The sequence below is a fragment of the Procambarus clarkii genome, chromosome 66 (assembly GCF_040958095.1).
Source record: "Procambarus clarkii isolate CNS0578487 chromosome 66, FALCON_Pclarkii_2.0, whole genome shotgun sequence".
Taxonomy (NCBI): Eukaryota; Metazoa; Arthropoda; class Malacostraca; order Decapoda; family Cambaridae; genus Procambarus; species Procambarus clarkii.
Genome location: NC_091215.1, coordinates 19,315,432 through 19,335,431, shown reverse-complemented (window position 1 = coordinate 19,335,431; position 20,000 = coordinate 19,315,432). Strand labels below are relative to the sequence as shown.

Here is a 20,000-nt window from a genome sequence, read left to right as displayed (position 1 = left end):
ATAAAGTCTATATTGTTTAATTAACCTGAAAAAGAAATTCCTGATATTTAAAACTTGTGTATCGTAAGTCGAAATTGAAAACGTCATCCTAAAATTCTGAGTGACTTAACAGAAAACGAGAATTATTAAAGCGGGGGAGGGAGTTGGGTCAATGTAACAGCCCCATAAGTGCAATTATGCACTGCTTATTACAGTAAGAAAGTGTACTTATTACACTTAGTATTAAATCGTACTGTCAATTCGGAGGATGGGTTGCTTCCCTATATACTGAGTTCTTTGAGGCTTACAGTCCCCAAGTGGGCATTTGAAGGCATAGACGACGTTGGTCTCTTTTAAAGCGTTCTGCTTTGTGTCTGGAGAGTTTCTCATGAGTAGGTTGGCCGTTTTTTTGGTTTTATAGTAAGTTTTATAGACAATAATATATATATATATATATATATATATATATATATATATATATATATATATATATATATATATATATAATATTATATGAAAGGCTGCATGAACACGCAAACCATAGATCACTAAAAACTCTATATGACCCGACCAGGATTCGAACCCATGACGCCCAGGATCACCCATAAACGTACACAGTACCGTGACCAACATACGTTACTGTGGTGACCAGAAAGTACTTTTGTAACTGTGTGGGCCATCGTACATATAATGACCTAATAGATAATTAGGTAGTAGAATTTGGTACTATTCACTTTAATAGTCTGAAAAAATTAGGCTAAAAGCTTAACTTAAAATTTCTTAGGCCTATTAGAGGACATATATGAACTATGTTTATTTAGGTATTATTAGGATTATAAATACAAAATCTTTTCCGATTGTGTATTTGTTTCTAAATACAAAACACAAAATATTGTTACACGAAGTTAACTGTATTACGAGACCCAGGATGATGAGAGGAGCTTCCTTACCTTGAGGTGCTTCCGGGGCTTAGCGTCCCCGCGGCCCGGTCGTCGACCAGGCCTCCTGTATATATGTGGCTAGGTCAGGATGACTACATAGCACATGGACGGGATGCCAGGACAGGATAGGACCTGGGGACAGGGGGCTAGAGTGAAGGAACCATGTCTAACCACTTGGATCTTGAAGTATCGAACACCGACCTGCAAGAAGCGAGGCCGTTGGTATACCGACCAGTGTAGGCGACTGAGGCCTTACTGTAGCAGTATTATATAAAGTGTTGGTAATATATAGATGTCTCTGTCACTTACTGAAAGCACTTTCAGACCTTCGTTTGTCGTGTATTGCTAGAAAGGTGACACACTTTACTCCTGTCATGTGTTAAGTGTTAAGTGCCGGCGTTAAGTGAGCACGATACATGTATCCTTTTGATCCCCGAGTTTAGTATTTATGCATACTCACTTCACAGGTGTATATCTCCCGCGCCCACCAGCAATCTTTTTCTCGAGCGCAAGGCTTTCCTGCCTGAGACAAGTGACGGCCGACATGCGGGCGGCTTTCATCTGTCGTTCCAGGCTCTCTGTGTGATGCATAACTCTGTAGGTGGATAGTGCACAGCTGCTGACTCTCCTTATCCATGTTAGTACACAGTTGCTGACTCTCCTCATCTATGTTAGTACACAGCTGCTGACTCTCCTCATCCATGTTAGTACACAGCTGCTGACTCTCCTCATCCATGTTAGTACACAGCTGCTGACTCTCCTCATCCATGTTAGTACACAGCTGCTGACTCTCCTCATCCATGTTAGTACACAGCTGCTGACTCTCCTCATCCATGTTAGTACACAGCTGCTGACTCTCCTCATCCATGTTAATACACAGCTGCTGACTCTCCTCATCCATGTTAGTACACAGCTGCTGACTCTCCTCATCCATGTTAGTACACAGCTGCTGACTCTCCTCATCCATGTTAGTACACAGCTGCTGACTCTCCTCATCCATGTTAGTACACAGCTGCTGACTCTCCTCATCCATGTTAGTACACAGCTGCTGACTCTCCTCATCCATGTCAACACAGCTGCTGACTCTCCTCATCCATGTTAGTACACAGCTGCTGACTCTCCTCATCCATGTCAACACAGCTGCTGACTCTCCTCATCCATGTCAACACAGCTGCTGACTCTCCTCATCCATGTCAACACAGCTGCTGACTCTCCTCATCCATGTCAACACAGCTGCTGACTCTCCTCATCCATGTCAACACAGCTGCTGACTCTCCTCATCCATGTCAACACAACTGCTGACTCTCCTCATTCATGTCAACACAGCTGCTGACTCTCCTCATCCATGTCAACACAGCTGCTGACTCTCCTCATCCATGTCAACACAGAATAATATTTCATTGCTGATCTTGGCTGATGCCTCTCATAGTCTACATTTAAAATGTATATTAACTTGTATCCTGCTGAAACCCATCACTTGTGCATTAGAAATACTTCACTCAAATGATTATTTAGAGCAGTTTGCTGTGTATGATGTATGTGTATACATCACCTATGTATGACTCGTGTATAAGTGATTGCTATGCACGACAAGACCATAAGAATAAAGGAATCTTCAGGAGGGCAGTTCAAGCCACACTAACTTATGTACTTAGTGAACCTTTCACTAAGTTACAAGAATGTGACGACTGATGGACTGCTTGGGATGACGATGACTTTTGGCCTGAAAGCTGGAAGATCTCCAACTGGACTTACAGGTTCTTACAGTGTGACTTACAGGTTCTTACAGTGTGACTTACAGGTTCATTACACAGCTTACTTGGCTCAAGATCACTTCCCACCACCACCTCCTGCTTTATTTCTTCTCTTAGTAAGTTCTTGCCAAGTTTCAGGGTGTTCGACCAACTGGTCGTCTTAGTTCCGCGGTGTTCGACCAACTGGTCGCCTTAGTTCCACGGTGTTCGACCAACTGGTCGTCTTAGTTCCGCGGTGTTCGACCAACTGGTCGTCTTAGTTCCACGGTGTTCGACCAACTGGTCGTCTTAGTTCCGCGGTGTTCGACCAACTGGTCGCCTTAGTTCCACGGTGTTCGACCAACTGGTCGTCTTAGTTCCGCGGTGTTCGACCAACTGGTCGCCTTAGTTCCACGGTGTTCGACCAACTGGTCGTCTTAGTTCCACGGTGTTCGACCAACTGGTCGTCTTTCACTTGTTTGTTTTGTACAAGACTTTATTTAATTCAGTGATAATAATTATCACTTAAGTGATAATTCATCTGCTATTAACTAGGGTTTTTGCCTCTGTCGCTAATTCACCTGCCTACTGGACCATTCACTTGCCTACTGGACCATTCACTTGCCTACTGGACCATTCACTTGCCTACTGGACCATTCACTTGCCTACTGGACCATTCACTTGCCTACTGGACCATTCACCTACCTACTGGACCATTCACCTGCCTACTGGACCATTCACTTGCCTACTGGACCATTCACCTGCCTACTGGACCATTCACTTGCCTACTGGACCATTCACCTGCCTACTGGACCATTCACTTGCCTACTGGACCATTCACTTGCCTACTGGACCATTCACTTGCCTACTGGACCATTCACCTGCCTACTGGACCATTCACTTGCCTACTGGACCATTCACCTGCCTACTGGACCATTCACTTGCCTACTGGACCATTCACTTGCCTACTGGACCATTCACTTGCCTACTGGACCATTCACTTGCCTACTGGACCATTCACCTGCCTACTGGACCATTCACTTGCCTACTGGACCATTCACCTACCTACTGGACCATTCACCTGCCTACTGGACCATTCACCTGCCTATTGGACCATTCACCTACCTACTGGACCATTCACCTACCTACTGGACCATTCACTTGCCTACTGGACCATTCAACTACCTACTGGACCATTCATCTACCTACTGGACCATTCACTTGCCTACTGGACCATTTAACTACCTACTGGACCATTCATCTACCTACTGGACCATTCACTTGCCTACTGGACCATTTAACTACCTACTGGACCATTCATCTACCTACTGGACCATTCACCTACCTACTGGACCATTCATCTACCTACTGGACCATTCATCTACCTACTGGACCATTCATCTACCTACTGGACCATTCATCTACCTACTGGACCATTCACCTGCCTACTGGACCATTCATCCACCTACTGGACCATTCATCTACCTACTGGACCATTCATCTACCTACTGGACCATTCATCTACCTACTGGACCATTCACCTGCCTACTGGACCATTCATCTACCTACTGGACCATTCATCTACCTACTGGACCATTCATCTACCTACTGGACCATTCATCTACCTACTGGACCATTCATCTACCTACTGGACCATTCACCTGCCTACTGGGCCATTCATCTACCTACTGGACCATTCATCTACCTACTGGACCATTCATCTACCTACTGGACCATTCACCTGCCTACTGGGCCATTCATCTACCTACTGGACCATTCATCTACCTACTGGACCATTCATCTACCTACTGGACCATTCACTTGCCTACTGGACCATTCACCTACCTACTGGACCATTCATCTACCTACTGGACCATTCACTTGCCTACTGGGCCATTCACCTACCTACTGGACCATTCATCTACCTACTGGACCATTCACTTGCCTACTGGACCATTCACCTACCTACTGGACCATTCATCTACCTACTGGACCATTCATCTACCTACTGGACCATTCATCTACCTACTGGACCATTCACTTGCCTACTGGACCATTCACCTGCCTACTGGACCATTCATCTACCTACTGGACCATTCACCTGCCTACTGGACCATTCACCTGCCTACTGGACCATTCATCTACCTACTGGACCATTCACCTGCCTACTGGACCATTCACCTGCCTACTGGGCCATTCATCTACCTACTGGACCATTCATCTACCTACTGGACCATTCATCTACCTACTGGATCATTCACTTGCCTACTGGACCATTCATCTACCTACTGGACCATTCACTTGCCTACTGGACCATTCACCTACCTACTGGACCATTCATCTACCTACTGGACCATTCATCTACCTACTGGACCATTCACTTGCCTACTGGACCATTCACCTACCTACTGGACCATTCATCTACCTACTGGACCATTCATCTACCTACTGGACCATTCACTTGCCTACTGGACCATTCACCTGCCTACTGGACCATTCATCTACCTACTGGACCATTCACCTGGCTACTGGACCATTCACCTGCCTACTGGACCATTCATCTACCTACTGGACCATTCACCTACCTACTGGACCATTCACCTACCTACTGGACCATTCACCTGCCTATTGGACCATTCACCTACCTACTGGACCATTCACCTACCTACTGGACCATTCACCTACCTACTGGACCATTCACCTGCCTATTGGACCATTCACCTACCTACTGGACCATTCACCTGCCTACTGGACCATTCATCTACCTACTGGACCATTCATCTACCTACTGGACCATTCACTTGCCTACTGGACCATTCAACTACCTACTGGACCATTTAACTACCTACTGGACCATTCAACTACCTACTGGACCATTCACCGGTCATTCACTAGTACTGGAATATCCCAAGGATATCAAGCACTAGTACTGGAATATCCCAAGGATATCAAGCACTAGTACTGGAATATCCCAAGGATATCAAACACTAGTACTGGAATATCCCAAGGATATCAAACACTAGTACTGGAATATCCCAAGGATATCAAACACACTAGTACTGGAATATCCCAAGGATATCAAACACTAGTACTGGAATATCCCAAGGATATCAAACACTAGTACTGGAATATCCCAAGGATATCAAACACACTAGTACTGGAATATCCCAAGGATATCAAACAGTAGTACTGGAATATCCCAAGGATATCAAACACTAGTACTGGAATATCCCAAGGATATCAAACACTAGTACTGGAATATCCCAAGGATATCAAACACTAGTACTGGAATATCCCAAGGATATCAAACACTAGTACTGGAATATCCCAAGGATATCAAACACACTAGTACTGGAATATCCCAAGGATATCAAACACTAGTACTGGAATATCCCAAGGATATCAAACACTAGTACTGGAATATCCCAAGGATATCAAACACTAGTACTGGAATATCCCAAGGATATCAAACACTAGTACTGGAATATCCCAAGGATATCAAACACTAGTACTGGAATATCCCAAGGATATCAAGCACTAGTACTGGAATATCCCAAGGATATCAAGCACTAGTACTGGAATATCCCAAGGATATCAAGCACTAGTACTGGAATATCCCAAGGATATCAAGCACTAGTACTGGAATATCCCAAGGATATCAAACACTAGTACTGGAATATCCCAAGGATATCAAACACTAGTACTGGAATATCCCAAGGATATCAAGCACTAGTACTGGAATATCCCAAGGATATCAAGCACTAGTACTGGAATATCCCAAGGATATCAAACACTAGTACTGGAATATCCCAAGGATATCAAACACTAGGGGCCCCCCGCTACATAGCACAGCACTTGGCGCCTTTTTCCTTCTCGCCGGTTTAATACTCTCCAACATTTGTTCTTGAAGTTATGGAGGCAGAGTCCGCTTCTGCTTCATCCTTGCTTTTTCAGCGTCCCGCCAGCACGAAATACGAGCATTTCCTTAAGTTTTTCGACTCTTTGTTTTATCAGTTTTCAGTTATGAACCTTGGTCTGCCTTCCTGATCTGGATAAAACTGTAGCCTCGTATGTGTGTACCATGAGAGTGGCTCACTCTTCCAGTGTGTGTACCGTCAGTAGAGTGGCTCACTCTTCCAGTTTGTACCGTCAGGAGAGTGGCTCACTCTTCCTGTGTGTGTGTACCGTCAGGAGAGTGGCTCACTCTTCCAGTTTGTACCGTCAGGAGAGTGGCTCACTCTTCCAGTGTGTGTACCGTCAGTAGAGTGGCTCACTCTTCCAGTGTGTGTACCATGAGAGTGGCTCACTCTTCCAGTTTGTACCGTCAGGAGAGTGGCTCACTCTTCCTGTGTGTGTGTACCGTCAGGAGAGTGGCTCACTCTTCCAGTTTGTACCGTCAGGAGAGTGGCTCACTCTTCCAGTGTGTGTACCGTCAGTAGAGTGGCTCACTCTTCCAGTGTGTGTACCGTCAGGAGAGTGACTCACTCTTCCAGTGTGTGTGTACCGTCAGGAGAGTGGCTCACTCTTCCAGTGTGTGTGTACCGTCAGGAGAGTGGCTCACTCTTCCAGTGTGTGTACCGTCAGGAGAGTGGCTCACTCTTCCAGTGTGTGTACCGTCAGGAGAGTGACTCACTCTTCCAGTGTGTGTGTACCGTTAGGAGAGTGGCTCACTCTTCCAGTGTGTGTGTACCGTTAGGAGAGTGGCTCACTCTTCCAGTGTGTGTACCGTAAGGAGAGTGGCTCACTCTTCCTGTGTGTGTGTACCGTCAGGAGAGTGGCTCACTCTTCCTGTGTGTGTGTACCGTCAGGAGAGTGGCTCACTCTTCCAGTGTGTGTACCGTAAGGAGAGTGGCTCACTCTTCCTGTGTGTGTGTACCGTCAGGAGAGTGGCTCACTCTTCCAGTGTGTACCGTCAGGAGAGTGGCTCACTCCTCCAGTGTGTACCGTCAGGAGAGTGGCTCACTCTTCCAGTGTGTGTGTACTGTCAGGAGAGTGGCTCACTCTTCCAGTGTGTACCGTCAGTAGAGTGGCTCACTCTTCCAGTGTGTACCGTCAGGAGAGTGGCTCACTCCTCCAGTGTGTGTACCGTTAGTAGAGTGGCTCACTCCTCCAGTGTGTGTACTGTCAGGAGAGTGGCTCACTCTTCCAGTGTGTACCGTCAGTAGAGTGGCTCACTCTTCCAGTGTGTACCGTCAGGAGAGTGGCTCACTCTTCCAGTGTGTGTGTACCGTCAGAAGAGTGGCTCACTCTTCCAGTGTGTGTGTACTGTCAGGAGAGTGGCTCACTCTTCCAGTGTGTACCGTCAGTAGAGTGGCTCACTCTTCCAGTGTGTGTGTACCGTCAGGAGAGTGGCTCACTCTTCCAGTGTGTGTGTACCGTCAGGAGAGTGGCTCACTCTTCCAGTGTGTGTACCGTCAGGAGAGTGGCTCACTCTTCCAGTGTGTACCGTCAGTAGAGTGGCTCACTCTTCCAGTGTGTACCGTCAGGAGAGTGGCTCACTCTTCCAGTGTGTACCGTCAGGAGAGTGGCTCACTCTTCCAGTGTGTGTACCGTCAGGAGAGTGGCTCACTCTTCCAGTGTGTGTGTACCGTCAGGAGAGTGGCTCACTCTTCCAGTGTGTGTGTACCGTCAGGAGAGTGGCTCACTCTTCCAGTGTGTACCGTCAGGAGAGTGGCTCACTCTTCCAGTGTGTGTACCGTCAGGAGAGTGGCTCACTCTTCCAGTATGTACCGTCAGGAGAGTGGCTCACTCTTCCAGTGTGTACCGTCAGGAGAGTGGCTCACTCTTCCAGTGTGTACCGTCAGGAGAGTGGCTCACTCTTCCAGCATGTACCGTCAGGAGAGTGGCTCACTCTTCCAGTGTGTACCGTCAGTAGAGTGGCTCACTCTTCCAGTGTGTACCGTCAGGAGAGTGGCTCACTCTTCCAGTGTGTGTGTACCGTCAGGAGAGTGGCTCACTCTTCCAGTGTGTGTGTACCGTCAGGAGAGTGGCTCACTCTTCCAGTGTGTGTGTACCGTCAGGAGAGTGGCTCACTCTTCCAGTGTGTGTGTACCGTCAGGAGAGTGGCTCACTCTTCCAGTGTGTATCGTCAGGAGAGTGGCTCACTCTTCCAGTGTGTGTACCGTCAGGAGAGTGGCTCACTCTTCCAGTATGTACCGTCAGGAGAGTGGCTCACTCTTCCAGTATGTACCGTCAGGAGAGTGGCTCACTCTTCCAGTGTGTGTGTACCGTCAGGAGAGTGGCTCACTCTTCCAGTGTGTGTGTACCGTCAGGAGAGTGGCTCACTCTTCCAGTGTGTGTGTACCGTCAGGAGAGTGGCTCACTCTTCCAGTGTGTGTGTACCGTCAGGAGAGTGGCTCACTCTTCCAGTATGTACCGTCAGGAGAGTGGCTCACTCTTCCAGTATGTACCGTCAGGAGAGTGGCTCACTCTTCCAGTATGTACCGTCAGGAGAGTGGCTCACTCTTCCAGTATGTACCGTCAGGAGAGTGACTCACTCTTCCAGTATGTACCGTCAGGAGAGTGGCTCACTCTTCCAGTATGTACCGTCAGGAGAGTGGCTCACTCTTCCAGTATGTACCGTCAGGAGAGTGGCTCACTCTTCCAGTATGTACCGTCAGGAGAGTGGCTCACTCTTCCAGTATGTACCGTCAGGAGAGTGGCTCACTCTTCCAGTGTGTGTGTACCGTCAGGAGAGTGGCTCACTCTTCCAGTGTGTGTGTACCGTCAGGAGAGTGACTCACTCTTCCAGTATGTACCGTCAGGAGAGTGGCTCACTCTTCCAGTATGTACCGTCAGGAGAGTGGCTCACTCTTCCAGTGTGTACCGTCAGGAGAGTGGCTCACTCTTCCAGTATGTACCGTCAGGAGAGTGGCTCACTCTTCCAGTGTGTACCGTCAGGAGAGTGGCTCACTCTTCCAGTGTGTACCGTCAGGAGAGTGGCTCACTCTTCCAGTGTGTACCGTCAGGAGAGTATTTCTGCCACAAAGACTCCCGCAGGGAATGTCACACCGCGGCGACCACCCACTCAGTGCGCTCATTTCCCAAAGGCATTCTCAGATATGGTTCTAAACTTAACTTTTATAAGTAAAATTCGTGAGAATTTAGCAATAATAATTTGCTGTATGTTTGATTAGGTATTAAGTACACGCGAGAATAATAAATGAATAGAGGATGCGCATGTTTGCTCCTCTGAGTTGTCAGGATATTTTAAGGATGGTGAACGCCAAGAAAGTTCTGATTTTTTTACTGTTTTTATTCCACCAAAAGATATTTTATTCCGCTAGAAGCTATGGGTGTGTGTGCGTGGAAAAAAATTGTGTATCTATCTAGTGATAGTGTGTATCTATTGAGTAAATAATATTTAATTTTAGTCATAAACATCCAGATTAAAAACGTTTCTGAAGGTGTACTAACCTTGCTGAACATTTGTTTAATTAACACATGTCTAACGCTTAATAAATCTGAAGTTGTTTGCGCCATTGCCTCGTAACTCTGAGAAGTTTCTTATTTCATGCTTCGTTAGAGTTTATTCTGTTAGATAAAGGTTTGAAGAACATAGGCTATCTAATTCTGATAATTGACAACTTGGGCACGCTGTTAACTCCCGCCATAACCGCTCCAACCCGTCCTCCTCAACGGACACGGGCTTGTTGACATTTAGCCCGTGACGGATATAACATCGAGAGGCGATTGGTTTTGTTAATATATTATGCACCCCGTACCCATCCTGTGGGCACAGGTGGAAAGATTACAGAGGAACATAATGGGCCCTTGAACTGAACCCCAACATTAATTTAACTAAGCAAGTAGAAAACTTTTTAAGCTATAGTTCAACATATATGTCAATAACCTTATAGCACAAGTGATCCAAGACATGACCCATAACATTTTTGGAGCCGAGCAGTTTACATCTGTGGTGAGCTAGTTCTAGTTTCTAAATCATGCATCCCATACCCATTGAGTAGGCTTGCAAATATGGGAAATTTACAGTACTCCACTTCTCGGAGTATAACACTTGAGAGCACACTTTAGTCCTTTACTAAAGTATACTTGGTGGTTGGTTGGGAAGCTTGTTGTGGCCTTAATAACCTTCTCACCGTTAATCAGTTGTTGCCCAACAACGCGCCAAAAAGTAGCCGAACTTGGTGACTTAGGGTAGTGTTGCGGCGCACGTCGCCGGGGGTGGACGTGCGTGGTATACGCTGCCAATTGTGAAGCAAGTTGTTATCCATTAAGGTGTGATGAAAAAGCCATTAGCACAAATTATCTGACTAAATAATAGGTCATTGATAATCATTTGAAATTGTATACAGAAAAGATTCGTCATCAGTGTTTATCAACATTTTTAATGTGAAATGAAATTACAGTGATAAGTGTTGACAGAAGTGCGTTGAAACCTAACCGTCAAGGATCTTATCAGTGTCAGGAGTAAAATGAAATGATACTGACAGTTTCTTCCCATTATCTGAAGTTTTTCTCGTTCATGTGCTTAGCATCACCGAAGATATAAGGTTGTAAGTTTAGAACAAATAATTTTCCCAATTGTACCAAAGACAGGGTATCGTATGACAAATGTACTAAACACCGGCAAGATCGTCTTCCAAGTGCACTCAACAGCCAAGATCGTCTGCAAGTGTAAGAGGTACAGGCAAGATCATCTGCCCAAGTGTATCAAAGAGGTAGAGTGGTGTGGCAAGTGTAGTGAACACCCACAAGATGTGGCTGACGGTGTGGCTGGTGCTGGCGCTGGTCTCCGCACAGGACACACAGTGAGTACGGCTGTTATTGTTGTTCCTGAGGCACCTGCTCTCATCCTCTAGGTTAATGGGAGAAGATATACATGTTTTACCAAGTGCAGTCAATGGGTGTAATGGACTTTGCTTCTTTACGGGATTCATACTCTAATGGTGTGTACAGGGAGGCGAGGGTAGATTATCCAAAAAGATGTGCCATTTGTCGCAGTTATAATAATAATAATAATATTTTATTTAGGAAAAGTCCATACATAGATGCAGTTACAAACATTCTGATTGATTTATAGATAGAGCTAGTACATACAGTACCTAAAGCCACTAGTACGCATAGCGTTTCGGGCATAGTGTATGAAGGTAACTGCAAAATATGGACAAACTGCAAATGAAAATTTTTTGTAACTTATTTACGAGATATTTAAGAGCTCCTCTTCCCTAAGAAAATTTATATACAATCCAATGATTGCGCCATGTGATAGAAGGGAAGGGAACTATCAGGGAAAGGCGTCAAGCCATTACGACAATATAGCACTGGGAAGGGGTCAGGATAAGGATTTGGGATGGGACGGGGGGAAGGAATGGTGCCCAACCACTTGGACGGTCGGGGATTGAACGCCGACCTGCATGAAGCGAGACCGTCACTCTACCGTTCAGCCCAAGTGGTTGGGCACTTTGTGATAGATCTAAATTCATCGTTTTATGAGTAGAATCCGAGGAGAGACCGGAGGCCCAGAAACAAACTTTGTAATTAGAGCTCCTGATTCATCGCGGTGTCGCTTTGTGAGCATTACTCACAAATTACTCACATGGTCGTCATCATTTAGGTAGTGTGTGAACATGGATGCCAATTTGCGCTAATGTATTTTTAATATGGCACTTAAAGTTATAATTTATTAAACTTGCGTTGTAAAATTGTGGACAATTTAAGCTTTGGCGAGGCTTTTTATTGTATATTCCATAATATATGTTTTGTATATGTTTATTCATTTACAAGGATGAGGTACTTGTCCATGTGCAGTCGATGAGTCACAATAACGCGGCTGAAGATATGATGACCAAACTACACATCATAAATTTTCTCATTATAATGTACGGAAGATTCATCTTGTCAATTTGTTGTCTACTGAATAAGTTAAGAACTGCATTAACTTAGTTTTTACTAAGTCGGTATTTGACGTATAGCAAAGGCTGGAGATAATGAGACTGAACACACATATCGAGTTGTGTAATCGTCTGCGTTTGCAGGAACAAGGGCTTCTGAGCCCTGCTCTTAACCACCAATCAATCGTCCGACTCCCATGGTTATAATGGTATATTCACATGAGCTCATTGATTGAGTTGATCTCACTCCTTACTCTTTTAGTGTGTTCCTCTCTCACGCTACCCTCACACTGAGGGGATGGGGGGTACTGTGTTCAGCATCACTTGCGAACTCTTCTCGTAGTCTCGGAAATAATAAACAGCCTCTCCATATCAACCTTGTCCTTTCCATTGTTACTTACATGTGACGAGTATGCATACCTCTTTTGTCAGTTTCTCCAGCTTTGAGAATTTTAGTTATATTAGCCTGCCCTCAGGAGTTCTGGACCTTATATTGGAGGTCAGTCTGGTGGCAGAGGTTCTGATATTTTAAAGTTTTTTTTAATTGCTAGGGAAGGTGTTGGTTTCACGCTGGTGCTGCATTCGCCAATGTTGGTCTCACATATGTGGTGTACAATATCCCTAATGATTTCTTGTTAAAATTATTGATACGAATACATGTTTGCCAGTATGGCATACTTCGATAACACTATCTTGTTGATATTACTCATGATTGGTCGTGATGTTCACCAATGTGACCCTTTATCTGACTACAACCGTATTTCTCAATTCATACGGAACTATCGACCTTGTTTCATCATCTCTCACTATTTTGCATATATTGGTGTTGAACACGAGTACGTTCAACACCAAAACGTAAGTTCAGTTCACGAGAACTTAGACAGTTCTTGAATCCCAGCGTTGAACACGAGTACGTTCAACACCAAAACGTAAGTTCAGTTCACGAGAACTTAGACAGTTCTTGAATCCCAGCGTTGAACACGAGTACGTTCAACACCAAAACGTAAGTTCAGTTCACGAGAACTTAGTTCTTGAATCCCAGCGTTGAACACGAGTACGTTCAACACCAAAACGTAAGTTCAGTTCACGAGAACTTAGACAGTTCTTGAATCCCAGCGGGCAAAACCTGCTCAGGCAACGTTGAGTCAGTGTTACGTCATTTGCCAGGTGAGGCTTGTTTTTGTTTTCAAACAACTGGTTTTAGTGTGTCATCTGCTGTTATATTCTCCGCATAAGTTTCTCATCATCTGCAAAACTCGGTGTGACAATCTATTTTATTACACAGGTCGTCAACGTATATAAAACGTTGGGTCTGAGTGTTGACCTTTTTTTTTAAGATTACTTTATTTTAACTTTCCAGCCAGACATTTCTCTCAATGAATGTAATTGCTTAATTGTAGTTAACAATTCATAATTAGTGACCCGTCTTATTTGTAAATTCTATCATACTTCATTTTGAATTCGTAGTTATCGAATTCGCCACCAATTTCATTATACTTATTAAAAACATACTTCTTTATATTTGTTTCTGCTTCTCTGCTTTCTCAGCCTTCCGGCTCTGTACACTGTCAATTGTAATATTAATATATCTTCTCTGTCTACATTATTTTCCTGACTATTTTATAGGCAGTAACCATGTTTCGTTTAACGTTTGTACCTAGGCTACCAAATCAGGAGGCTCGTTTTTAGTCTGTTCCTCGTAGCTTTGAAACCCATATTGCTCTATATCTTTGAACATTTTGTCTTAATCATGTTCTTTCTTAAATATAAACACTTGTATGTTCTTAGTTTCCACATATTTAGAGGAAGGTTGCCATGGCGGGGTTAATGATGCGACCTGCTGGAAAGTTGCTCCCCAAAGCACACGTGAGCCACGAACTCATCCACTTGGGCTGGATTTTCTGATCGGATCTGTTTCCTGTTTAGCTTATTATACTTATGATAGGCTTTCTGTCGACAGTAGGAGTGAAGGCAAATGGCTAGCGAACACCACTGCAATGGACACGCAAATAAGAAAATAATGGAGAAATCGTCCAAACTATTTGTGCTGTGCTATGGTACTTTAAAGAAAGTAACACAAACAGTACCAAGGACCAACACACCTACTTTAAGTTACGAATATCATAAATCTGGCTCTGACGGAATATTAATAATTCATTATAGCACATGTCAAAATATGTAAAAGATTACATTTTCAGATTTTGTAGCACAATGGTCTACGTCCTAGGCTCATATTCGAGGAACCAAAGTTCTATTCCCGGGCAGGCAGAAACGGTTTAATCCGTTTCCTTTCACCCGATGCTGCTGTTGACCTACAAGTAAACTATGTACGCGAGAGTTTGGTAATTGTTGTCGGTTGCATCCTGGGGAAGGTCAGTAGTTGGTCTAGGGGATCTCCATAAGCCAAAGGAATTAAAAAAAAGACAACAGGAATTATTCATATCACACAAATGAATTCTAACTACTACAATGTTAATACAAATAAAGATATACACCGAAGTATATTGTGTTGGGTTTGGAAAATACTAGGTCACACGAGATCAGTCCGGGAACGCCATTTGAAAATTTAGCATAGGTTTAGGATGGTCTTGCTCTCTATATTGAGATAATTTTTGCTATCCTTTCCCCTGGCCACTTCGGATGGAGGGAAGGTGTTGATATGGCTTCGGGTCCCCCGTCCTGCCATCTACAAGGCGTGACAAGACAGCCTAGCCTGCTGCTTAGGTAGTACAGTAACGATGACGACCAGCGTACCTATATTGACGTAAAAGCCAATTAGAAAGTAAAAATTTGTACTATTGTATTTAAACAAACCGGACAATTGTTGTACTCATGTTACCAAGAAAACGTTAACCTAACGTAACCGTTTTAGGCGCAATACACACTATCGGAGACGTAATGTAGTACATCTATGTGCTATACTAGACCTAGAAATATTTAAGTTTGGTTTTACATTTATTTTTTCAGACTATAAAGTGAATAGTATCAATTTCAACTATGTTCATTACGTTTATGTATGTTTCCTATGGCGCACATAGTAACAAGGAGTACTATATAAACACGAGGACGGGTTGGGCAAGAGAGCACACTAAACACACATTTATCTAACAAGAACTAAAATATATAAAATGATAGTTGTTCCATCTCAAAGGAGTTAAGGTAATAATAATGAGTTAGTAGTGTAATTATTTTTTATTTGTTTTTATTATAACAGCACACAAAGGTAGGGGTACACAGTATTTGCAATAAAAATATATTACAGGCTGAAGGAAAACAAGAACAAGTTGCCTAAACGACAGATAAGGACAGTCTGACATTGAAAATAAAACTCCAGTGGCAGCTCCTTGCAAGGCCCCGGAGCGGAAGGGGTATCTTGTATGGGCATGGGGGCCCCTCTGGCCGCCGCCATACCCACCCGTGGACGGCGCCCAGGTCGTCCACCCTCCTGTGAAAAGCCATCGGGGAAGTGGTACTCCTTGATGATGTCACTACCCAGTTAGCTACCAACTGTCCTGGCCTGGGGGTCTCACTTTGCTTGACACCTGGTTGATGGGGTTCTGGGAGTTCTACTCCCCAAGGCCGGCCCAAAGCCAGGCTTGACTTGTGAGAGTTGTGAGTCCAGTACTGTGGAGATTCAATCCTCTGTTGAATGATCAAATTTGTCACTGGACATAAGTCTGGTGAACCAAATATCGTAGCCGGATTGCACGCCTGCGTTTCAATCGTTTCAATATGGACATGGTTGAGGTCCTCCTATAATTAAGAGCTTGGCCTTATTAGGTATCACCATTCACCTCCTTTTGTCTCGTGTTCGCTGGAACATTACACCAACACCTGATCATTTGTTATCTATATTTATATTTACAAGATGTAGTACTGGAAGCACTATATAGCACTGGGAAGGGGTCCTTATCCTGACCCCTTCCCAGTGCTATATAGTCGTAATGGCTAGGCGCTTTCTCCTGATAGTTCCCTTCCCTTCGCTAAAAGCTCCAGATGCTCTTTACTAGGACAAAGATCACCCATCTATCTGCCCCTTACCTTTCCTTATGATCTTGAAGCTTCTATGAACTCGGCATTCACGGTATTTGTGAGTTGCTAAACAATTTATATTATGTCAGGATAATTCCTTGCTCTGTATTTAAAATCGTCATGTTTTGTTGGCCGCTCCACCAACATTGATGACCCAGAGTTATCATGTCATCACTCCTGCTGCATTGTTAACACCTTCACTGCCTGTCTCTTGGTCTCTTATTCTCTATTATTGCAGGAGAGGGAGAGGCGAGTAATACAGGAAGCTGATGAACAGTAGAACAGAGTAAGAGTGGAAACTGGAGGGGGAGGACGGTGGAGGGAGTCTGGGATTGGCTGCCACCATCGGCCCAATATGGCCAGTTTTACAATCAGTTCTCAGTGTCTCTCCTGGCTGGGGCCACTGCCCGTCTGTGTACTCACCTAGTTTGCGCTTGAGGGGGTTGAGCTCTGGCTCTTTGGGCCCTCCTCTCAACTGTCAATCAATCAACTGATCCCCCTCCCCCACACACACCCAGGAAGCAGCCCGTAACAGCTATCTAACTTCCAGGTACCTATTTACTACTGGGAGAACAGGAGCATCAAAAGAAACTCTGCCCATTTGTTTCCGCCATCGCCTGGATCGAACCTGGACCCTTAGGACTACGAATCCCGAGCGCTGTCCACTCAACGGTCAAGGCCCCCTAGAGACTAAGGGGCCCGACCCGTTCACACCCCCGAGACCCTGTGTGTCTCACCGGGGTGGGAGGGCTGGGGCCACTGGCCGTCTGTGTGTCTTGTGACAGTCACCGTCGTCCCAGTGAAATAGGCTGATAATACTGCATTGTTATTGTTAACAGTCACGCATCATCCTCTGTGATGAAGTGGAAATGTCACCGCTTATTTGTATGTCTTATCTCATGGACTTTTCACCTGGGTAGAAAATATTGGCCAAATTGCATAAAAAATGTATTGGTAATATTTACAAGATATTTATGTTTTGTTAAACCAGTGATTCCAAACATTTACTGCCATCCTGAAATATTATGTTTTAAAGTTAATATATATATTCCTACTTTAAGCACAGTTGTAATGTCGTGTACAAAGTTAAACCATTTACATGGGATATCAGAGCTGGACAAGTGTTGTTTAATTAAGGACAGGAAGGCATAAACTGTATGTGTGTACAAATATCACGAAATTCCACTTTATTAGTGGCATATCTCGCAAATGTTTCACCAGATGCACACAAATGTGAAAATTATGTACGTAGGTGGCAGAGTTTCCTCGTATGTTGTGCCACTGACACACACATGTTATCTGTGCTGCTTTTCGTTTCTTCTGTGTACTCTACCTTGTTGTGCTTGCGGGGGTTGAGTTTTGGCTCTTTGTCCCGCCTCTCAACTATCAATCAACTGGTGTTCAGATTCTGGAGGCTATTGGGTTCTATCATATCTACATTTGAAACTGTGTATGGAGTCAGCCTCCACAACATCACTGTCTAATACATTCCATTTGTTACCTACACTGACACTGAATTTATTTTTTCTAATGTCTCCGTGACTCATTTGGGTACTAAGTTTCCACCTGTGTCCCCTTGTTCGTGTTCCTCCCGTGTTAAATAGTTTGTCTTTGTCCACCTGTCACTTCCCCTGAGAATTTTGTAGGTGGTGATTATGTCTCCCCTTAATCTTCTGTCTTCCAGGGACGTGAGGCTGAGCTCCCATACCTTTTCCTCGTAGCTCATACCTCTCAGTTCTGGGACTAGTCTAGCATACCTCTGAACCTTCTTAACTTTGCCTTGTGTTTAACTAGGTATGAGCTCCAGTCTGGAGCCGCATTGTCCAGGATTGGTCTGACATAAGTGGTATACAGGATCCTGAACGATTCCTTACACAAGTTTCTAAGGTAGTTCTTATGCTGGCCAATCTAGCATATGCCGCTGATGATATCCTTTTCATGAGGGCTTCTAGGGACAGGTTTGATGTGATATCAACCCCCAGATCTTTTTCTCTATTTGACTCTTGCAGGATTTCACCTCCCAGATGGTACCTTGTGTTCAGCCTTCTTCTCCCTTCGCCTAATTTCATTACTTTACAATTTCCTGAGTTAAAATTTAGTAGCCATTTTCTAGACCATTCCTCCAGCCTGTTCAGGTCGTCCTGTAGTCTCTGTCTTGATTCTTCTCATAATTTTTGCATCTTCAGCAAACATTGAGAGGAATGAGTCTATTCCGCCTGGAAGATCGTTTACATATATTAGAAACAGGATGGGTCCAAGTACAAAGCCTCTGTGGGACTCCGCTGGTGACATCTCTCCACTCTGATGTCTCCCCCCTCACAGTTACTTGCTGTTGCCTGTTGCTTAGATACTCCCTTTATCCACTGGAGCACCTTACCTTTTACTCCTGCCTGTTGCTCAACTTTTATAAGAGCCTTTTTATGGGGTACTGCGCAAAGGCGTTCTAACTTCAAGAAAATACAGTCTGCCCACCCTTTTCTTTCTTGCCTAATTTTTTTCGCCTGGTCATAGCCTTTAGGCACGATTTACCATCCTTGAACCCATGCTGATGGTGTGTTACAAAAACTCTTTCCCTCCAGAGGTTTTACAAAGTCTTTTCCTCACGATCTTCTCTATCACCTTGCATGGTGTGCAAAATTATGGAAACTGACTTGTACTTCAATACCCTGTCACCCTTTTTGCATATTGGGAGTACATTAGCGGTCTTCCACCTTTCCAGTAGGTCTCCTGTTTCCAGTGACCTGTTATACACTATAGAGAGTGGCACACTTAGTGCTTCTGCACCTTCTGTTAGTATCCGTGGTGATATTCTGTCAAGCCCTGTTGCCTGTTGTCATATTCAGCTCCAACAAATTTCTTTTGACCTCATCACTGGTGAGCTTAAATTCCTCCAAGGTTGCATGGTTTGCCTCCTCCTCCTCTTATTACAGGGCTTCTCCTTGCACTATTGTGAATACCTCTGGAATCTCTTGTTGCGTTCTTCACACACATCCTTGTTATTCTCTGTGTTTTCTTTCTCCCCTTTTCTCAGGTTTCATCATTTGTTCCTATTACTGTTTTGTTCCTGCTGATGTGGCTGTGGAGCAGTTTGGTGGGTCCTTAACTTTACTCACGATGTCATTTTCATTCTCTTTCTCTCTACTTCTCTCCTCGTTCTGAGGTACTCATTCCTGACCCTCTGGTATCTCTCCCTGCTCTCTGGTGTTCTGTTATTCCTGTAGTTTCTCAATGTTCTTGTACTCAAGTGCTTCGCTAACTTATATTCCTGATTGAACCATGGATTCTTCTGTTGCTTTTTCAGTTTTCTCCTTTTGGGTCAGGATAAACCTGTCTGCAGCTTCCTAGCACTTCTGGGTGACATAGTCCATCATATCCTGTACAGTTTTTCTCTGAGTTCTGTTTCCCATGGTATTTCCCTTAGGAAGTTCATCTCGTCATATTTTCCCCTTCGGGAATTTAGT

General features: G+C 44.4%; 1 protein-coding gene across 1 annotated transcript in view; it reads left to right on the top strand.

The window, feature by feature from the left end:
* Positions 1 to 10,832: 10,832 nt before the first annotated feature.
* Positions 10,833 to 20,000, top strand: part of LOC123769141 (glycine receptor subunit alpha-2) — a 656,479-nt gene continuing 647,311 nt past the window's right edge. The window contains exon 1 of the mRNA XM_045760093.2: positions 10,833 to 11,424. Within this exon, the coding sequence (XP_045616049.1) occupies positions 11,372 to 11,424 (53 nt within the window). The 5' untranslated portion in view covers positions 10,833 to 11,371. The remainder of the gene's footprint in view (positions 11,425 to 20,000) is intronic.